Source organism: Rousettus aegyptiacus, unplaced genomic scaffold (genome assembly GCF_014176215.1).
Source record: "Rousettus aegyptiacus isolate mRouAeg1 unplaced genomic scaffold, mRouAeg1.p scaffold_m13_p_7, whole genome shotgun sequence".
Lineage (NCBI taxonomy): Eukaryota > Metazoa > Chordata > Mammalia > Chiroptera > Pteropodidae > Rousettus > Rousettus aegyptiacus.
This window is the reverse complement of record NW_023416310.1, coordinates 47,587,332-47,608,225: the sequence shown is the minus strand read 5'-3', so window position 1 is coordinate 47,608,225 and position 20,894 is coordinate 47,587,332. Positions and strand designations below refer to the sequence as shown.

Genomic DNA, 20,894 nt, shown 5'->3' with positions numbered 1-20,894 from the left:
TGGGTGCTCCTTCAGCCACCTCCTCAATGGACTTCTAAGAGGTCACTAGAGTTTTAGAGTTTAGAGGATTTGGCCAAAATACTGCACCAAAAGAATATGGAGGAGGAAGGGTCAGGCAAGATCATGTAACACATTTACTTAAACCCAGAAAAATCCCAGGAACAGTACATGGCTAGGCCAGGGCTAAATAAGATGAATTCAGAAGAAAAGGAAGCAACTCCACATCTCCCAGCTACTTCTAGACAGGGGCCACTTAGGTGGTGCACCCCGCTGGCAGAGTGACCACACTCTACCTTAATAACTAGAGGCTGCTGAAGACAACCCAATAGGAAGAAAAATAATTTTTCTACCTTTTGAGTACATACAAAGTCAAAATCCTAAGCTATAGTCAAGATATTTGATGAGTAAAATGCCTGTCCCCAAATAATTTGCAAAGTGAATTCTAAGTCTTAAGTTTTATTTAAATAACCTCCAGTGAGAACAGTGGGCCAATTACTACCCCTCCCTTGTAATACCAATTAACCAAGACGAGAGAGTGAGCACACCCTGCAGCCAGCCTGCCAGCCACTCGTGTGAGGGGTGGGATGCCCCTCAGTGGGGACGGCCACGACCTCGGCCGCGGCCGGCAGCTGGGGGTGCGTCTACTGTTGAGCGAGGGTTCTTGATGGTTTCATCTACAGACACAATAAGGCACGCAGCCTCAGAAGCTGCAGTCAGGGCATTGATCCGCACCATTGCTGGCTCCCATACAAAGGCCTCGAAGTTGTCAGCAATGTCCTCATTGTTGATGTCTACCCCATACCACATGCCCCCCTGAAAGAAAAGAACAGAGGAGGTAACAGAACTGCTTTCAAATCTCTTTTTGTATACCCTCCTTACAAAAGACTCGGAATGTTAGGCATCCTGATTCGCTGAGCTTCCGGCACTTCCCTGAGAAGATGGCATCACAACAGCAACCTGGAAATCCACCTCTTCCCACTCCTGCCAACCAACCACCCCCATCAAACTCGATGCTGCTCACACAGGAGCTCTGGCCCTCTTCCAAGCTGCTGCCTGGGGAGGACTGCATATATCAAACCATGGTTCTCAAGAGAAACGCTGTCCAACCCCTTATCCCACTGCTTCCATTAGTCCCCACCTTACAGATGAGGAAACTGAGACATAGAGGTAAAGTGACTTGCTTAAAGTCCTAACACAAGTCAGAAGCAAGGTCACTCACTAAGTGCTGCTGCTGTCAGTGTCCAGCACTTAAAAAACATCTCTTAATATATATTTGCTAAGAAGCAAATGAACAAATGAAGACCTCAGAGCCGACAACTTGGAGGAGGCGGAGCCATGGCTGGCCTGTGTGTCAGGAAGGCTCTGGAGTGCTTCACCACCACACCCAGAAATCCACCGCACGTGGTCAGTGTGCTTCCAGGCAGGGGCCGCAGGGCTCCTCTGGCTCCTCTGATCACACTATGAGGAGTGACTGTACCCTTGATAGAAGCACTTAAGAACCCTGGAACCTCCAGTCCTGCCACTGTGGCTTTGCCTCTGCCTTCAGAAAAGGCAGTTAGCTGGTACCAGGTTTAGTTTCAGCCCCATCACCTGTGCTGGGCACAGAGTTTGACTAAGCACAGCATACACTCAGAATCTAGCCCCACCTGCCCAATCCCTGGACCCCGAGGAGAGGAAGGACCCACCTGCGCATGCCGAGCCCGCAGCTTATTGAGGATGTTTGTGGCATCAAAGCCAGCATTGTCACACAGCTGGCGTGGGATAATTTCCAAGGCCTTGGCATATGCCCCAATCAGCAACTGCTGTTTTCCTGGAATGGTCCTCGAATAATCCCGCAGGTACTTGGAGAGCTCCATCTCAATGGCCCCACCACCAGCCACCACTGAATCATTCTGCAGAGACCAGACCCAGCCCTCAACAAAAGTGGTTCCTCCTGGCCCAAGCACCAGCCATGAAAAAGTTGGGCCACTTAGCCAGCAGGTCCCCAAGCCCAGAAAGAGAGTGGTTCCTATTCCTTCCCCCATCCCAAGCCCCAGGAAGCCTAAACATGGCCGTTGTCTAGCATATCCCAACTTTAACCCAGTGAAGTTTACAGTTCCTGACCACCTTCAAAGTTGCCTATAGCTTGAGGACACTGGCACAAACCCTGGGATGGCTGATTACCTTGGATCCAGTTTGCACACAAGAACAAGTCTTAACCTTAAAGGCAACATGACCTATTTTGAGAGACTAAGGATATTTATGATTTGTGAGGCAAATCAGGGCCTGAATGCCACCCAGGGAAGGAATCACCACGCAAATCTAGGATCTCATCAGCTTAGGATGGAGACTAGGTGTGCAGGCAGGAAGCCACCAGCCCAGTACCTTGATGGCCCTTCTGACAATCATGATGGCATCATGCAGGGATCGCTCTGTCTCCTCCATGAACTGCTCAGCGCCACCGCGGAGGATGATGGTACAAGTCTTTGCCTTGGGGCAGCCAGTGAAGAAATTGTACCTATATCCAGGGCCAGATCATACATGTGAACTGTCTGCTGCCAATCTGCTATGTTTTGACCTCACCAAATCCTCCTAACACTCAGCTGCTACTTTTCCGTTTCTCAGGTTCCCCAATCTCACCCTTAAACACATTTCGTTAGGTAGTTCTGGGGCTGTACGATGGGGCATAAAAGACTGTGGAGTCAGACTTCTGACCCAAGGTGATCTTCCCTCCCAAAGCACTCTATATCTGAACTCTTTATGCCCCAAAAGGTGAGGCCTCAAAAAAGAGTAACACATGCTATATATCACACCCAAAGGATGGCAAGAGGCCAGAGCCAGGTAAGTTTTGTAAACTCAGCCAAGATGTAGTCCCGGCCAACATCTCACCTTTCGCCTCCAATCTGGGTCTCTTCAAAGACTTGGCAGCGACCCAGCACGTCCGCTGACAGAGCATTCACACTGGTCTGGATGGAGCCTCCGCAGGCCTGAGGAGAAGGCAAGATCATCTAGCAGTGAAGGCTCATACCATACCAGCAAGTTTCCTGCCACTTAGTCACAAAGCCAGTTCCCATGCTGAACTGTTCCATGATAACCCAGAGCCCTCTGCACTGGATAACCCATTCTCGCCCTTGACCTCTAGGTGACCCTTACCCCTTCCAAAAGGAGAAAACAAAATAGAACTAAGACATATGAAGGGCAAACAGGCCTAGTTAAAAGGAGATGGGGACCCTTTGCTTTACCCAACACCCCTCCCTCAAATTAGGATGCTTTGGGCAGAGCGACTAAAGTCAGGATTGGTGCTTTAGACTTAAAGTGTCTGGAAGGAAACCTGGCTGGAAGCATCAATACTTGAATTTATCCAACTACTTATAGCATTACTGCTAGGTTCCCTCACAAATCAGATTCCCTGACTTGCTTTCATTAGACTAACTTTTGTACCTGAGCACATGCACCTTGGGACCAGACTGCTTCATGACAAAAAGAGTTAAAAGGACAGGCCTGGATTCACATGCCAATCTAACGGCGCACCCCTGTCCACCAGAGGTAAATAAAAACCCCCTCCCGGGCCACAAAGGCCAAGAAGCAGCCAGTAAAAGTTCAGTTACCATCATTGTCCTCTTCAGATCCTCTTCTGGCACTCGGCCAGCACAGAACATGTCCCTGTCAGCAAAGTACTGGGTGGCCACATCCCCAATAGGGAGTTTGGACAAGACGACTTTGGCTCCAGAATGATGGATCCTCTCTAACTTGTCATAGAGAATGTTCCACTCAGCATCAACAATTGCCTGATAATCCTGAAGAGACCCAGAAAAAGATGAGGATGCTTTGGAGTGGAGGTTAGCATATATGGTGGGCTAAAATATATCCCCCAAGATAAAATATGCTGATTTATTTGGGAGTTAACAAGGGTAAAGCGAATAGCTTCTCCTCAGTCCAAGTCAACAAAGCTCCTATGAGATAACTTAGAAACCACCTAAAACTTAAAACTATAAAAGCAGAAAACAACCCCAGGACTGGGAGCTACTCCAGAGATGGCACTGCCAGGGTGTGAGAAAGTTTAGTCTAGATGAGTTGTACCCTCCTGAGTCACTGCACCCATGGAGTTCCCAATGACAAGACCCCTTCCCCCAAAGGCCATTCTGACCTGGAGACACATTTCCCAAGAGCACCTGCAGAGAGCTGGGTGACATGGCTACCTCAAAACAGCCCTGGTAATATCCATAGTGGGAGCACACCCGTCCCTGCACCACAGGACCTAGTCTAAAAGAGGAGGAGCCCACATCTGCTCAAACCAGAGCAATCAAAATACTGGGCTGACTATATAGCTAGGGAGCCCCTGCCGGCCCTTGTTTGGGACCAGAGGATACTATTTTAGCAGGTCTGCCCTATTCAAATCTCCTCAGGTCTAGGTCACTCAGAGAGTATAGTGAGTAAAAGAAGTGGGCCCAGTATTTAGACATCAATATTTAGGGGCATAGAAAGGGAAAGGGACCCTCAGAAGCCTAAAGAACAGAGCTGGATCCAAGACAGCCACAAGACGCAAGGCTTTGGCCCAGAAAGCTGCCCATTTCCATGCCATATCCAGCTTGTGGGGCCTACCTCAACTGTGTGGACTCTGATTTCAGCATTATCTTTCTCAGCTTTCAGTTCAAGCTCAACATTTAAAAGGGCAATCTTTGGATTATGGTATTTTTTGGGTTGCATTTCAAACCCAGCGTAAGAGAAAGTCTTCTTGAATGCAACACCAGCTACCAGCTGGGACTCCTGTTTAAAAAAAAAAAAACAAAAAAAAAAAACAATAGTTCAGTACTGGCATGAATTGAAATCAAGCTGGTGGTATGCTGGACTTATAATGTGTGTCTATTCCTGTGAATCTGAAAGAGTTAACCATGCTTTAATTTTACTGTTAAAACTTTTCCATTATCATAAAAGTTGGGAAAAATACAAAACATATTTTGGCTGTCACTTCAGTATAAGGAAAATTACTCAGGTGCAGAGGCTAATAATAAGCATGGTAAAGGCTTATTTTGGCTGTCTTCTAAGATGGCCTCCGAAGCAGGATAACGCTGTGTTTACCTACAGTGCCAGGAAAGGAGGTAGGCATTTATGAATAAGGCACAGGCTGTCTTTTACCGTCCCCTTCGATCCCAACTCCCAACCCCCTAATCTTTTCCTACTGCACACGCCTACACACACGCACACGCGCGCGTGCGCGCACACACACACACACACATTCTGGCATGTGTGCTGTATGTTAGGTGCTTCTTCTTCCCAGAAGATGAAGCCAAAAAGGTCACAAAGGTTCGAAATTCCCTGCATAGTACCCAAGCTATCATTGTGGCCTCCCACATCTCAATCCCTCAAAACATGAACTTCCACAGCTTGTTCCATAACAGAGCTTCTTCTGGGCTGAATTTAATAGCAAAGCATAACAGAAAGCATGCTGTACCTGGGACTGTCTTCGGCACTATTAGGAAACTTAAGCTTAACTCTCAGATCTTTTCCTTACTAAATGACCAAGTCATTTCCCATTCCATAAAAAGGGGTATTCAGTTCAGTGATCTGAATGTTCTCTGCCAGTGCTAATCTACAATCCTGATCTCTAATACTGTAACCTATCAGTAAACAGATTCTGCATCATTCAAATCCAGAGCCTCCTAAAGGGGGTGAGGCTTGATCTGAATCAAGATGGCTCAGCAGAAAATAGTCAAACAGAAAAAAAGAAAGAGGTGTTCCCAAGAGGTGGAGGCAATGTGGTGGAATCAGGGAATGAAAAGGCATTTGCAGTTGCTAGAATACAAAGTAGAAGGCAGGGACCAGTTCAGGGGAATTTTACAGGCTCTGCTAAGATCTGGCTCTTATCCTATAGGCAATGCAGAATCTCAAAAGGCTTTACACACAGGGTAATAAACTGGGAATTTCACAATGCAACAGAGAGAATGGATTTAGGGGATTCAAGACGGGAGGAAGGGTTACCACTGTTAGGACAACTGTCTTGGGAATAAGTAAGAGACAGATTAAAGAAAAATGAGACAATCGCTAACAAGTTGTAGGGAGTTGGAAAGGTTTTCAGGGATAACTGCAGATTTCTGGTTTGAGTGACTGAATAAATAGTGGTGATACCAACTACTTCAAGGAATACAGAAAATGCTACAGGTTTGGAGGACAAGCTAATGGGTTCAGCAGCAATTAGATACAGGAGCAAGAGGCTCAGGGGAGAAGTGAAGGCTAAAGATATAGATCAGTAAGTTCTCAGTTAAATCCTGAGCATAAATAAATAATTACTAGCATCACTCTTTGAGTTCTGTGTGTCAGGTCTTGTGTGAGGATGTACATACATTAAGAAATTTGGGACAGTCTGAGGAAAAAAATCAAATGTGGCTTAAAGCCCCTGACTTTCTTACAAAAGATTATTAGTTCTGATCCCCACTTTAGTGGATGCCAATCTAATTTCAAGGGTTTACAGAAGTAGGAAGACCAAGGAAAAGATGGAATATTGCTACCAAAGCAGTGGGTAAAGAAAAAGTTAGCCAGCTAGGATGTAGAGAATGGGCTACAGAATGAGTGGTACTGGGGGCCAAAGATGGGAATGGCTCAGGTGACCTCCAGATTCCTCACAGTTTTATTATACAGAGACTTCAGGCCACTGATATGTGCCATGACAGGAGGAAGAGGAGGAAGGACTCTGTGGAATGCAACCTGGAAAGGTAAAAGTCAAAGAACAAAAGAGGAAGGGCCAGGCTATAATATGTCAAGCAGTTCCTATCCAAATCACTTCACGCTGAGGTCACCAAGCAAGAGTATTGGGAGAAGCAGGACAGGCTAAGACTGGAAAAGGTCCACAGCGGCATGGAGGCACCACCATCAAAGGATGTTTCCAGACATTAACCACTGTGCTGAAAAAGAACGAGTTACTGCTATGCTGTGCAACACAGTAAGCCACTAGCCACATGTTGCTTACTGAAATTTAAATAAATAGAAATTAAACTTAAAATTTAGTACTACTGTCTATGGCCATGCCACCCTTAACAAGCCCGATCCCATCTGATCTCGGAAGCTAAGCAGGGTCGGGCCTGGTTAGTATTTGGATGGGAGACCACCTAAGAAGACCAAGTGCTATGCATGTAAAAAATAGAAAAATAAAGGAATGTAAGCTGACAAGGTCCTTGCAATCTATGAGGTCAACCAAGGGTTGCCTCGCCTAAAAAAATTCAGTAGTATTAACCTCATTTCAAATACTCAGTAGTTACACATGGCTGGTGGCGACCTTGCAGGACAGTACAGATATTTAACAGAATTACTAACACGGAAAGTTCTAATTGGACAGCACTGAGTTAAGAGCCACACATGCTGACATGGATCAAATTCTAAATATGTTGTTAAATGGACAAAGCAAGTTACAGAAAACTATGTATTATAAGCAAGTATTTGTGTTTAAGAAATTAATATTTACACATGTATTTGTAGGTACACAGGTCATTCTGAAAGGATATACATATACACTTAATTGTGGTTGAATTTGGGGCAGGAGTGGAATAGGGATATTTATTTTTTCCTTTAGGCCCTTTTACACAGTTTGAACTATGTATCATTTATTCAAAATAAATGAATAAAGAAAAGAGAACTTGGACATGTCACCTGGAGAAAATAGACTGAAAAATACTGCTACATTAATTGAGAGGGTCACAGATAATTTATCAGAGCTGGCCCTATCCCCTCCCATATCGACAGAGATTCTGAAACTCAGCCAGTTCAATCTTCATTCTGCTGACAAATAAATATAAGTCCACAGAGGTTACATGTGTCTATAGTCATAGCCTGTCATGGCAGTACAGAGAACACAGCTCAAGCCTGACTTCCAGTTCAACATGCAGTCTCTCTACCCCTGTAATGTGTGCTCTCCTGAAAGCTGCCTGAAAGGTCAGTGTGAAAGCAGGAGCCTCCTAGGGAGGCTGTTGCAGGCTTACCTCCAGGGCTCCACCTTGTACCTTCTTGATTCCAATCATTTTAAGCTGTAGCAAATCATCGAGCATTATCACTGCATCCACCACCATCTTAGCAAAGAAAGCTTTCTGCTGGGAGATCAGCTTGGAGCTCAGAGCAGTCATAGCACACTTCTCCAGTAGCTTCCTTTGTTCCCTGGGACACAAGGGTGGGACATGCATTAGGCCCTGAAAGCCTCTCTTGTATGATTCTACTGCCATGTGGAAGTGGTTTCAGTTCTAGCCTCTAAACTCAGCCCTCACCAACTTCTGTTATCTTTAGGGCAAATTATCAGTGACAGATGGTGACTGTAGTCAAAGACCTCATGTGTGACAGCTTTTAAACTACAGTCTACCAGCCTCTTTTGTGCTGTGTGAGCTGGGGTACAGCCAAGGGTCTATTAAGAGCCAAACAGCCCCAGGCCCATATAAGGATTGCAACATGCTTCTGCATCCAATTTGGCCATGGAAAGTCAAGGTTCTGATAAACCCCACCGCCCCACCACAAACTTACACTTTATCTTCCTTCTTCACGGTCACAGCGATCTCTTTGATCTTGTTAACTGCCTGCCAAGAACAGCAGATGAATCAGTCTCTCATGCTACAAACTGGAGAAGTGGATCCTAACCTCTCTTCCTAGTCCCTAATCTGTTTATTCCCAAATCTTAAGCATTCCCACTCTATAGCTGATACATTTCTAAGTCTTGTAGCTGCCCAGAAAAACAAAACAAAACAAAACAAAACATAAATCTCTATAGTTTAGAAAACTCCCAAAGTTAGAAATGTAGAGTAGGTATAGTTCTGAAGAACCATCAGAATACTTTCAGGATTTAGCTCTGGCTATTTCAGGTAACGCACTAAAACAAACGAGTGGAAACAAGCTACGACACTAGATTAGGCCAAACTTTTTGGCTTATGAAAAACATCTACGACTTCTAGCACTTAGTATATTAATTAGATATATTATATACATGTATCTCACTTCTCACATGTCTAATTTCAATGTCGCCACCCTGAAACAGAGATAGTAAGGGGAGAGATTAAGGCCTAGAGGAACTGACTTGCCCCAAGTCACAGAATAAAGGTCAAAAAAAGCCAGGTGTCAGGATGTGCTATGAGGTATTCAATAAAACCAAAAATAGCTCTTATTTACTAAGAGCCTATAATATGCCTACATCATAGTATATCAGGAAACCTGAAGCTTGAAGAGATTTAAACAGCTACTGAATGGTAGAACTGAGACTTCCTATGGAGAATTCAGAAAATGTCCAAGAACTCTTTTCTAAGTCTCTCCACACCCCAGTAAAGGTATTCTCCTAGAACTACGAAGGTGCCCAGGCACAAGGCCAAGTTAGCCAGTACTCCCATACCAATTGCGTGGCAGTGCGGAAAGCTCGGATGATGATCTGTGGGTGCAAACCTTCCTCTACATAGGGTTTCACCTGTTTCAGAAACTCTGCAGCCAACAGGGTTACTGAGGTGGTGCCATCACCGACCTAGAAGAGGATGACAGGAAATTCATGTTTTCTCATGTTCAGGGATAAAGGCCCCCAAATCCATTTCTTGGCAGTCTACTCATTTAAACTTGGGGACTATTTAAATGGATGTGATGCTTTTTTATGCAAGTAAAGGTGTTTGTAACAAGTAGAAGAAGGTGATGGTAGTTAGGTATCCATCCTACCAAATGGTACTGAGCTAAAAAATTAACTGCCCAGCCAGGTCCATTCTCCAAGAGGACTGATTTGGACAATCGAACTTCCTTGGGATATAAAATCACATATGCAAATTAACCAAAAACTTATTTATTATAAAATAGTCACTAAAATGAGTAAGACAGTCCCAGTCATGCTTGTACCACAATGCTTATGTGTCACAAATAACCACAGTAGCAAGAAGCATTAAATATTTCTTAAGGAGCACAAAGTGACTAACAGATGAGAGGTTAAACTATTTACCTAGCAACTCATATGAATGACACCACATGGGCCTCAGCTACATGCAGTGGAACAGTAGAATTTTAAAAAATTAACTCTATCTAAATATTTTTATAAGCATGTATTACTTTTGAAATTATAATTTTAGATATAAAATAAAAAACTTTTAAAGAGAGGAGAGCAAAGGAACAAGCGGGCATGTGTTTTAACCTCTGTTTAAACAATCTGTTTATTTTCCTACCTCAGCATCTTGAGATTTGGCGATATCCACTAAAGTCTTTGCTGCAGGATGGACAACGTCAAGGAGTTTCAGAATTGTGGCCCCATCATTAGAAATTGTAGCTTTGCCTTAAAAGGAATAAGCACAAAGTAAAAATTGAAAGACTCTTAAATTCTGTCCTCTAGCTGGACTTGGAGTCCACATAGCCTTTGCTGGGATGGGGCAGATGGGATCATGGCAAGAATAAACTGATCTTTTCATAGAGTTAGTTCTGAGCACAAAGGACCACCTAAAATCACAAGCTTCTGAAGATCATGAGCTCCTGATTTTCTTTGATCAACACTTTGTACACCTCAAATGGAGCTAGAAAATATTTTTAAAATGAGAATAAGAATCACCTAGATATTCTCAACATACACTCTTGCATCTCACATGTCAATTAATACACTAAACCATAAGGCACCAGGCTCCTAAACCCAGATTCTCCCAAATATGCCCACGGGGCCCAGCATTTAGAACCATGTACACAATGGAACTGCTTCAAGTAAGCGATCCCTCAGAGATCTGAAAAGCAGTGGGATTTCTTATGTCAACCTTTGCTGGTCTCAAACACTCTCCAGGAGCTTCCTATTCGGCACCCTGTCCTGAGGAACCCTGCAGACTTACCTCGGCCATCCACAAGGAGTTTATCCATGCCACGGGGGCCCAGGGTGGTTCTTACAGCCTCGGCAATGACCTGGCAGGCACTGATGTTACTTACTAGCTGGGGGATGCCTTGGGAACTATCAGTCCCTTCTTTCAACAGGATAACTGGTGTAGGCTAGAAAAGAAAAAGTAATTGACTGCTTTTAATAATCATTTATTACAATGAAACTCAAGAAGGGTGAGGAAAAATGCTCCCATCTTCCCCATAACAAAAATATCTAGAGACTTTTTTAAACCACATTCTCTCACTGTCCACCACATCCATTCTTTAGACTCTACCTTGACAGACATTGCTAAGACCACAGCATACGTGGTACATGTGCTAGAAAATGATTTGAGAAACGCTGATTGTAAAGAACAAATCAAACAGTAATGTGTTCTCCAGTGCCCAGCTGAATGAGCACAGCCTTTTCAACTTCTGACCCCATTCCCAGTGTTGAGGAATTAGGTCACAGCACAGAAGGAAGAAGCAGGTCATGCTTAGCATTCACCCTCCAGCAAAACATTCACTTATCTGCATCACAGCTTAATCCCAGAGAAGTAGATGGGGCACTGATGGAAAATAGGAGGTATCAATTGCTTCAAGAGTTGTCCTGGAGATGCCCAGGCAGGCAGTTTTACCAATGATGTTAGTTGGACTGTCCAGAAGTAGTCAGGCAGAGAAACAAACAGTACTTTTGTTCTGCCTCAAAAATGACAACAAGTCCAATTCCTATAGCAATGTTTCCATTTCTTACGCTGGCTCCATAGAGCTTTCTATGACTCATCTCCAATCAGAAACTCCAAAGAAGTTTTTCTCTATTTTGCAATGGCCTCCACAATAGTCACTACCCCTGCAGAGGCTTAATTTGCAGACCTGCTTTAGAAACTCTGGAAGACAGGGATACTTGCTCATCTTAAAGAGCCTACTGAGAAACCTTTGCTCCAGTAACTGTTAGCACAGAAAGTAATTCCTCATCTTCGCAAACCAGGGCTCTTTGTCCCTGCACCTAAGCTTGTACCTTCAGAGATGAGCTCATGAACCAGACTCAGTCTTCCCAGTGACTGTGACTAATCATGTGTTTGTATGAAACAACATATTAAGGGTATTTACTATTTCAAAACTTATCTTATATGTGTGCTATCAGGCTATGATTTAAAACTTATTTTCTACTGTGGAGTATAACATAAAGTTTGAAAGCTACTGCCCACATCCACCCCTAGGGGTACCTCACGTATCTGAGCAGGGAAGGCACAGAAAAGCACAGGGCTGTCTGGAATTCACACACCACAAAGTCTAGCCACCCATAAGGATAATGCCACCATATTAACTAGGCAATTCCTCAACAAGTTCAACTCCTTTGGCCAGTGCAACTGGAGGGTAGTAAGTAAGTGAAAGGTTGGAATAAGGCTGAAGAGGAAGGAAGGAACCAGACAACACACTCGCTTGTAGAGAGTATTAAGGAGTTTAGATTTTACTTCTACATAGAAGGGAAACCCTGAAAAGACCTGCAACAGAGGAATGGCACAGTCTGATTTACATAAAAAAAAAAAAAACCTAGAAAATAGGTAAGAAGCAAGATATAATGTGTAAATAAACAAAAAGGAGCTAGAGAAATGCCCAACAAACTCTAATGAGTAAAGAGAGTTTTGGCACTTTGTGTTGTCCATTTTCTGTTTTATTTCAACTTTTTTCTAATGAACATATCATATATTGCTGCTTTTTTTTTCTTTTTCTTTTTTTTAAAGAATTCCTATTAAATAACCCCTTAAATCTGAGGCCAGGCATGGGCTGGAGGAAAAATTCCTTCCTTTTCATGGTAGTGTCCCCAGTCTGGAGGCAAAAAAAAAAAAAAAGCTTCTCTATATTCTGAGCATTCTTTTGGGTCTCTCGTACCTTCTGTAAAGAAAGATGAAAGACATATTCACTCAAAGGCCCCACCTTCTCCCAGTCGGGCTAAATCGTTCCTTGTGGCAGCCTCAGGTCTCCTAAGGTCCACCTCTGCCCTGGATAGAGTCTTAACAACCAACATGAGTCTCAATCCCTTCCTATTATCTTCAACAGATTCTTCTACCCCTCTAACAGGTTAACTTATCCAACACTTTTGTAGTCCTTTTCTCATCTCCAAATTTGTACCCCCATCTACAAGAGCCACCCTGTCACTTCTGTGTAGCAATACTACTTTCTTACCACCAAGCCAGCAACTTTTCAGAGCCCCAATTCTTCCAGGAAGTTTTCTCAGCATCAGCTAACGGCCATCCTGAACAGGGATCCCTTAACTCTCTCTTTGCTTCCTCTTGCACACAACTTTTATATTTGCCATCCTCTCTTAAAGTATGAGTTTCCCAAAGGTAAGAATCATAGTAATCTCAATTTGTAGAGTGCCTAAATTTGGCCACACATGAAGCGATATTCAGCAGTTTTTGGTGCTGACAATTCAACTGTTAAATTTACATACTCATAAGTGCTAGATATAAGTGATGATGTAAGAAAGAACTGGCTTCTTGACTTCGTTTTGGAAAAGCACTGGTAGTATGCTGACACTACATTCATTGAGAATTCTTAAGTACAAAGCAAGAAGGGCTTGGAAGCAGCTGACCATATTGTCCCTAAGTTCCCTATGCATTGTAGGCCTTAGAGAAATGGCAAGCTGGGTAGAGATAGGTAGCAGAGCTAGATTGAGCCAAGCCAGGTCAAGCAGAACAGGTTCTCTTCTACCAGTTTCCCAGGGGCAGGCACTGCTTTGGAAAGCCCAGTTTCTGTCTCTAAGCTACTATTCAATCTCACTCATTTCTACTCAAGTAGAGAAACAATAGCAGAATTCAGTAATCTGCCAAGTGTATCATGGAAGGCTTGGGAATTTCAGCTTAATGGTTTTCCTGATCATCTGCCTTAAAAATTTTACTAAGCATTATTAAGCATGATGTTCTATAAAAACCACAACAGGAATTTATAGGCCAAGGCTTATAGTGCTCAACACAAAAGGAAAGGACATACACTGCACGAGCTGTACTGAAGTCACAGGACTGAGGTTCTGGGGGGCTGTTTTACCTCTCTTCTAATACCAAAAGGTTTATAAAATATCAGGGACCAATTCTATGACAGTAAGGAGGATTCTTGGTGATAGAAGTTTCACAATCCAAAAAGAGATAAAGTCAGTACAACTGGGAAACTGAAGAGGGGTCAGTTTGGGAAAAATCTAAGTATGGTCATTTTGAGCTCCTGGTGAAGGTTTTTATCACTGGACAGAACCCTGGTTCTGATCCCCAGTTCTGTGGATGCCAACCAAAATTCATGGTAGCCTTGGCAGGAGGACGGATTATGGGAGGAAAGGAAGCAAGCAACCACCTAGCAGAACAGCTAACATTTGCTTAGCGCTGACTACATGCCGGACACTTTATATGTATTAGTTCACTTAATCCCCTCTAAACAGACTGAGGGCAAAAAATTCAATAACATGCTCAAAGTCGCACACCTAGTAAGTGGCAGGGCTGAGTTATATACCTAGGCGTTCAGCATGGCTCTCCAGAGCCTTTACTCTCAGCTGTTTTACTATGCTGCCTCTGCACAGAAGATAAAAATGGCTTCAGGAAGAGTTAATGCTGAAGATAGAGTGAAAAAAGACAACACTGAAGGTATGAACGGGAGAGGGTGTACAGATTAAAACCAGGTTCTATCTTGGGTACAAGCTGATTCAGAGGCTTTTGATGAACAGCTGCGGAAAGCAGGGAAAAAACCCCAGAGAACTGAATTGGACTAATAAGCTAAATGAATGAATGACTGCCAAGTGCACAGAAAGCAACAGTTCACTCAAAGCAATATCTCAGCGAGGGTTTTGCCTCAAACACCTAGCCCTGTTTCATGGCAACTCAAGAGATACCACGGAGGCTTGGGACCCATGGAAGGTACCTGGAGTTATGAGATGGAGGAAAGGGATGCGTGGAAGGTCAGGATTCATCAAGCCAACTAATCTAAAAACATGAGTCCCAGAGTTAGGTGGCCAATTAGAAAAGCTTGATCTAATGTCAAAGCCGGAAGGGCAGACAGGGTTGGAGTTTGAGCGCGGATCTTCCCACCTCTTATGCAGTATTGCCATCTGCCCTGCCCATTCTCTTGGCTGAAGAGTTGCACCCCAATAAGCAGCTGGGCACGGTACATTCAGTAGGCATTAAACATGTGTTTACTGAATAAATGAATGAATGAATAAAAGTACGAGCAGAGGGGCCTCTTTCCATTTATGCAGCAACGCGCGGGTTGAGTACAGCGAGACCAGAGTTGAGACCTTGCGCTCTACCCATTCTAGGAAGTATGAATCTTTATATCTGCATTTCCCAGGGCAGCCAGGGCTTCCAAGTCTGGCCGCCGATCACGTATGCACGCTCAATCCGCACTCGTTTAAAAAAGGTCACGATTGTGGGGGGCTCCAAAAACTGGGTCCCCGACGCGGGTTCGCAGCCCCGAAGCACCCTGGAACTTGTAGTCTCCTGCCAGCCCGACCATAGCATCCCCTCGAGTCCCCCACATAGCCATCGCCAAGGGCCCCTGCTCTGTGCCAGGACCGAGGCAAGCCGCGGCGGGCCGGGGTCGCCCATAGATAGGGAATCGGGGCGAGAACAGAATCAGTAGGCAGGGGAAGGCCCTACCGGGCGAGTTCCGACCAGGCAGCGCCAGCCACAGGCCAGAAGGGAGCAGATGGCAACGGATCCGCGAGATACCACTCACCATCATTTTGGAAGCTTAATCAGTGGCCCGCTACTCCTCTGAGCTCCGCTTCTGGGCCGCCCAGCAACCCCACAATTCCCTGCGCCAGAGAAATCCCCAGAAGGTTCGCTGAACCGTTGGACCCGCGGAGGAAAAGGACGGGCCACTTCCGTCGCTCTATGGTTCGCTACCACAGAGTCGGGGCGGCTAGAAGGGCCAGAGGCGGAGCCTCTGAGGGCGCTCTTGAGAGAGGCGTTGGTTATCGAAGATTCGCCAAATTTTGGTCATGCTTTTCTCTGAGCATGTAGGATACCTGCTCGGTCCGCGACATCTACTAATCCTAATTCCATTTTCCCACTCCACGCCCCAAGATGCGAGACCAAAGACTGCAGTAAATGCAAACATTTATTGAACGCTGTGGGGGCAAGCTTATGCTAAGTAAGCCCTTAACGTGAGTGATCTCATTTAATGCTCACAACCCTATGGCCTTGTACCGTTATCATGCCCATTTTACAGATGGGAGAACTGAGGCCAAGAGGTTAGGAAATGTGGCCAAAGTCCCAGTTACACAAAGTGGTGGAGAAGTTGGCGTGGGCACCTGGCATAATGCCCGCGTTCTGGTTCTGCACTAGCCAGAGCCTCCTCCAAGGTGGAATGCAACCAGCCGCGTCCCCAGCGCCTATCATTGGTGGTACTGGGCAGAAGATGAGCAGGGCGGAGGTCTCAGGAGATATGGGGGCTAGACGAATACTTGCCCAAGAAGCGGGTAGGGAAGGAGGAAAGGGCAGGGGGAAGAAAGGCAAATCACTGTCGTGCGAGGCGGCTGAGGGGAGAATCACGCTGAGACCGCAAAAATTGACAGCAACTGAAGCGAGTAAGTCTTGCGAGGAAACCACTTCCAATTCCCTGTGCTCCCCCGCCAGCCCCCACCACCAGGCCGCGACGTCCTGGAAAGTCGCAGAGAAATGCTAGGGTGGGGCTGGGGTGGGGGCCGGCAGTTGCTGTTAAGAGTTTAGACAAATCAGCCCTCGGCCTCACTTCTCTTGACCAATAGGAAGTGGGCTAAGGCGCAGAGCGGAAAGTGTGGCTACATGAGCAGGCACCAGAGCCAATCAGTGTGGGGCTCGCTTCCATCCGCCAACCAGAGGCAAGAGCGGGTCTGGGGGCGGGAGGCCAGAGCAGCTGTCAGGCTAAAGTCCGGCGAGCAACGCGCGGCGGGGCGGCTGGAGGAAGCGGCTCCTAGCCGGGCCCTGGAGATGGTCCTCGGCGCCGCGGGCTGGTGGTGTCTCGTGATCTGGCTCCCCGCATGCGTCACGGCTCACGGTTAGTAGCAACGGGCGGGGCTGTGTTGAGGGACGGGCCATGCAGCTTGCGCACGGTTCGGGCCGGGGGCCACAGGTCACCTTGGGGACCCTGCGAGTTTGGAGCAGGGCAGGTCCGGGGACGGGAGGCTGGAGTGGGTGGGTGCTGGTTCTCAGGGACTTGAGTAGGGCGCGGCCTGCGGCTGGGCTCTGAGTCCTCATCTCCTCCCCACGTCGAAGCAAGACTTTCCCCTACCCCCACTAACGCCGACCCAGGTGGCTGAGGGAGCGACCAAAAGGAAGAACAAAGGAGAACTAGAGACCCTACAAGCTGGAAATATGTATGTGAGCACTCACATATACTGGAACACACATTCCTACACGTGGGCTTACACACACAAGCACAGACGTACACACACAACCTGTTTGCACCTACACGGGTACAGAAACTTATACAACCATATACATATGTATACCATGCTTAATTTACACAGATCAGCAGATACAAAGGCCAGGCAAATATGTGTGGGGAGGAGGGGAGTTTAGTGCTAATCTAGGAAGGCTTCCTGGGAGTGTGTCTGTAAAGTCCAGGATAAAAAGCTGTATAGCCTGGTACCAAGGCAGTGGAGCTCTACCTGGGGCTATGATTTGGGGAGTAGACAAGGACAACTAAAACTACAAACAGCCCCAACCCCGGCACACAGTAGTGGTTTGGTGTTTTGTTGACTAATGGACCCATGGCAGCAGCTTCCATCCTTCCGCATTCTTGTCTCTCTGGGCTAAGGAAACCAGGGACTCAAGTCTAGGTGAAACATTACATTTTAGTGCTGAAGAGAAGTTCCCACACCCCAGAAAAATCTGGTTCTGACAATTGTCTTCCTCAGTGCAGCAGAGCTGCAAATTATTGTTTTTCATTTAACAACCTTTACTGTGCACCCACTTTATCCTAGCCACTGGGTTAGGTAATGTGGATAGAGCATTGAATGAAGACTTATCTTTGCCGTGGTAGAGGAGACAGACATTAAACAAAAAATGATGAATACTGTATAATTACAAACTGTATTGAAATTGTCAATGGAGAAAAAGTACATTTTGAATGGGCATAAAAGGAGGGCAGTCATAGGGCAGGTTTTGCTGAGAAGGTGACATTTAAGCTGTGATCTAACACATGAGTAGGAGTGAGACAGGTAAAGAGGTAGAGGTGAGGTGGGGTGCAGGTAGGAATTCTCCCAGAGAGAGCAAACAGCTTGTAAGAAGACTCAGAGTGAAGAAACTGAAACGAGGCAGTGTAGCTTGAACAGAGGAAGGAGATGAGGTTAGAGTAACAAGCAAGGGACAGATGGAGCAGGGCCTTGCAGCCCACAGTTAAGAGTCTAGATTTTAAGTGAAAGGGATGTCATTGAAGGGTATTGAAGCCATGGGAGTGGTGACATGATATTTGCTTTAAGATGTTTTAAGAAGATCATTGGCTATTGTTTGGGGAATGGACCTTAAGGAGCAAGAATGGAGACAGAAAACCAGTCAGGACAGAAATGATAGTGGACTAGAAGGATGGCAGTGGGACCAGAGAGTCAACTTTTACATTTTAGTGAGAATTTTGTATCCAGAATACCACATCTCCACCTTGAAAAGCTCAGGTCCACTTCAGAACAAAGATGGATTAATCCTCAGAGAGATAGCACTAGAGCTAAGATGGATTAACCCTGAGAGAGCCAACACTAGAGCACTCAGTCTTCCTGGCTCACCAGCAGCAGCTATAAATTTTGGTGGTCATTAACTGTGCATCAACTCTATCCTCCCCAGGGCTAGGACCATCTACCTCACCCACCTGGAGGACTCACTTGGCTGAAGCTAGGTCCCTGGGCCCAGACTATAGCCAGCCCAATTGAAGACACAGGGTTCATGGAAACTTCTCACTTGTATTCTTTACTTTTCAGGCTTACGTATCCATGATTATTTGTACTTCCAAGTGCTGAGTCCTGGAGACATTCGATATATTTTCACAGCTACACCTGCAAAGGACTTTGGTGGTATCTTTGTAAGTTCAGGGAGAGCCCCTCATCTCTGATCCTGTCTCCATCTTTCCCCTACTAAACCAAGGTGGCCCTCTCATCCCTTCAACCAATCCTTTGAGTGCTGGGACAGAAAAGGGAGCAGAATCCAGTTCTGTCCTCCAGGGACTGCAGTGCAGTAAGGGCTTTCAGCTATTTCCCTGGGCATAATACAGACCTGGACACCACAGAGGGACCAACTATGTTTGGGAACATGAAATAGTGAAAAACCAAGGGCCCTGCCAGTTCTACCTCTGAATGACATGACTTAAGGCAAATTATTTTCCATCTCTGGGTCCATACCCACTCCCCTGCTATCTTGTGAAAAGGTAGGTTAGGGTGGGACAACTAGATAAGCTTTTGTGAGGATGTTGTTTCCAGCAAACAGAAACCACTCTCTTCCTTCTCACTTTTGTGAACTGATAAGACGGGATTGTCAGCCTGGTCCTAAAGCAGGTGCATCTCTTCATACTCTAACCTGTCTAAATGTCTTTCAGCACACAAGGTATGAGCAGATTCATCTTGTCCCTGCGGAACCTTCAGAGGCCTGTGGAGAACTCAGCAACGGTTTCTTCATCCAGGATCAGATCGCTCTGGTGGAGAGGGGGTGAGGAGCGGACAGGCACTGGCACAAGGGGAGGGTAGGCATAGGCTAGATACTGAGATCAGTCGTGGTGGTGGTGCTTTGAAATAGTTTTTAAATAATTCATCATTTTAAGGGTCTTTAAGAAATGTCTTAAGATTAGCCATGCCTTTTGGCCATTTATTTATAAGCCTTTATTAAAAACTATCCATGGTCTTTTTTTCATTTTAGGGTGACAGCCTGGGGAGGGGTGGCTAGGGCCCTGCCTCCTTTCCTTTGGTCTCATCACTATCTATTCCAGGGGCTGCTCCTTCCTCTCTAAGACCCGGGTGGTTCAGGAGCACGGCGGGCGGGCAGTAATCATCTCTGACAACGCAGTTGACAATGACAGCTTCTACGTGGAGATGATCCAGGATAGTACCCAGCGCACAGCCGACATCCCTGCCCTCTTCCTACTCGGCCGAGATGGGTGAGGGCTCCTTGATTCTGGCTGTTGCACCGGTCTGGGTGCCATGACTTGGGGAGGTAAAGGGCAAACACCAGTCCCGACCCACAAGCCTCATCTTGGGGTACCCTAGCTGGAAGGCCAAAAAAGCCCTTGGGCTGTGAAATTCCCAGTGATGGGGACAGTAGGGCATGATGGGATCCAAAGAAAGTGACCATGGCCACTTCTCTTCATGCCTTCCCAGCTACATGATCCGCCGCTCCCTGGAACAACATGGGCTGCCATGGGCCATCATTTCCATCCCAGTAAATGTCACGAGCATCCCCACCTTTGAGTTGCTGCAACCACCCTGGACCTTCTGGTAGAAGAGTTGGTTTCACCTTCCAGCCATAAACAACTCTGGGCTGGGAAGGGGAAATCCAAGAATTCTGCTGTTTGAGACTTGGGAGTAGCCCTTGGGGACAGGTGGAGCCAGGTAGAGAAAAAAGGCTTGGGCCTTGGCTAGGCTAAGGGAAGCCATGCCAGTGATTTCATTTCCCCAGGATCCCCAAGGGTGTCTCATGCTACAGGAAAGGGCAAGAGCCAGGGCTTCTTGGCTAGAATCTGGAACAAAAGAGGCTAAAGGGAGGTGGCCTGAGAGCCATCTGTGACCTGTCACATTCTACCTGGCCCCAGCCTCCCCCACCCAGGACATCTCTTAGTGTCTTTTGCTGGACTGGTTTAAAGAGCTGGTGTTTGAGAACTTAATAAACCCTCACTGACTTTTTAGCAATAAAGGCTTTCATCAGGGTTGTAACTGTGTCCTAGAATAAGAGCACACAAGGGTGGGAGGGGCCTTCAAACTCATTCATCTGGTCTCATGTCCTTGTGTTGAGGGGAAGAAATTGAGGCCCCGAGAGGATTAATGACTTGTCCTTTAGGATCAGTCCTCAGACTGATAATCTTGGATCCCAACACAGCTTCGTTCATAAGATCTCAGGAGCTTTAGTTTAGTCCACTGAGAAGACTCA

General features: G+C 45.9%; 2 protein-coding genes and 1 pseudogene across 2 annotated transcripts; 2 read left to right on the top strand and 1 right to left on the bottom strand.

Moving 5' to 3' along the window:
• Positions 1-440: 440 nt before the first annotated feature.
• CCT7 (chaperonin containing TCP1 subunit 7) lies at positions 441-15,679 on the bottom strand. Its single transcript, XM_016130644.2, has 12 exons — positions 15,526-15,679; positions 10,785-10,938; positions 10,140-10,246; positions 9,335-9,460; positions 8,479-8,531; positions 7,950-8,121; positions 4,582-4,746; positions 3,588-3,776; positions 2,869-2,966; positions 2,365-2,497; positions 1,686-1,892; positions 441-813 (listed from the first exon to the last, which is right to left on the bottom strand). Exons 1-12 carry the CDS (start codon positions 15,529-15,531, stop codon positions 592-594), a joined length of 1,632 nt encoding a protein of 543 aa, XP_015986130.1. The 5' UTR covers positions 15,532-15,679; the 3' UTR covers positions 441-591.
• Positions 6,989-7,107, top strand: LOC118605958 (annotated as a pseudogene).
• A 1,003-nt stretch (positions 15,680-16,682) lies between the features above and the next one.
• PRADC1 (protease associated domain containing 1) lies at positions 16,683-20,680 on the top strand. Its single transcript, XM_016130642.2, has 5 exons — positions 16,683-16,827; positions 18,743-18,843; positions 19,354-19,463; positions 19,741-19,908; positions 20,129-20,680. The coding sequence occupies exons 1-5, from the start codon at positions 16,761-16,763 to the stop codon at positions 20,247-20,249; spliced, it is 567 nt and encodes a 188-aa protein (XP_015986128.1). The 5' UTR covers positions 16,683-16,760; the 3' UTR covers positions 20,250-20,680.
• Positions 20,681-20,894: the final 214 nt, after the last annotated feature.

Coding starts and splice junctions, on each gene's coding strand:
- CCT7 (XM_016130644.2), bottom strand. Junction 10,247..10,784: donor ACTCCTTGTGGATGGCCGAG/GTAAGTCTGCAG, acceptor ATTCCTTTTAAG/GCAAAGCTACAATTTCTAAT. Junction 9,461..10,139: donor CCAAATCTCAAGATGCTGAG/GTAGGAAAATAA, acceptor ATCCTCTTCTAG/GTCGGTGATGGCACCACCTC.
- PRADC1 (XM_016130642.2), top strand. CDS start 16,761: ATGGTCCTCGGCGCCGCGGGCTGGTGGTGTCTCGTGATCTGGCTCCCC. Junction 18,844..19,353: donor AGGACTTTGGTGGTATCTTT/GTAAGTTCAGGG, acceptor AATGTCTTTCAG/CACACAAGGTATGAGCAGAT. Junction 19,464..19,740: donor ATCGCTCTGGTGGAGAGGGG/GTGAGGAGCGGA, acceptor TATCTATTCCAG/GGGCTGCTCCTTCCTCTCTA.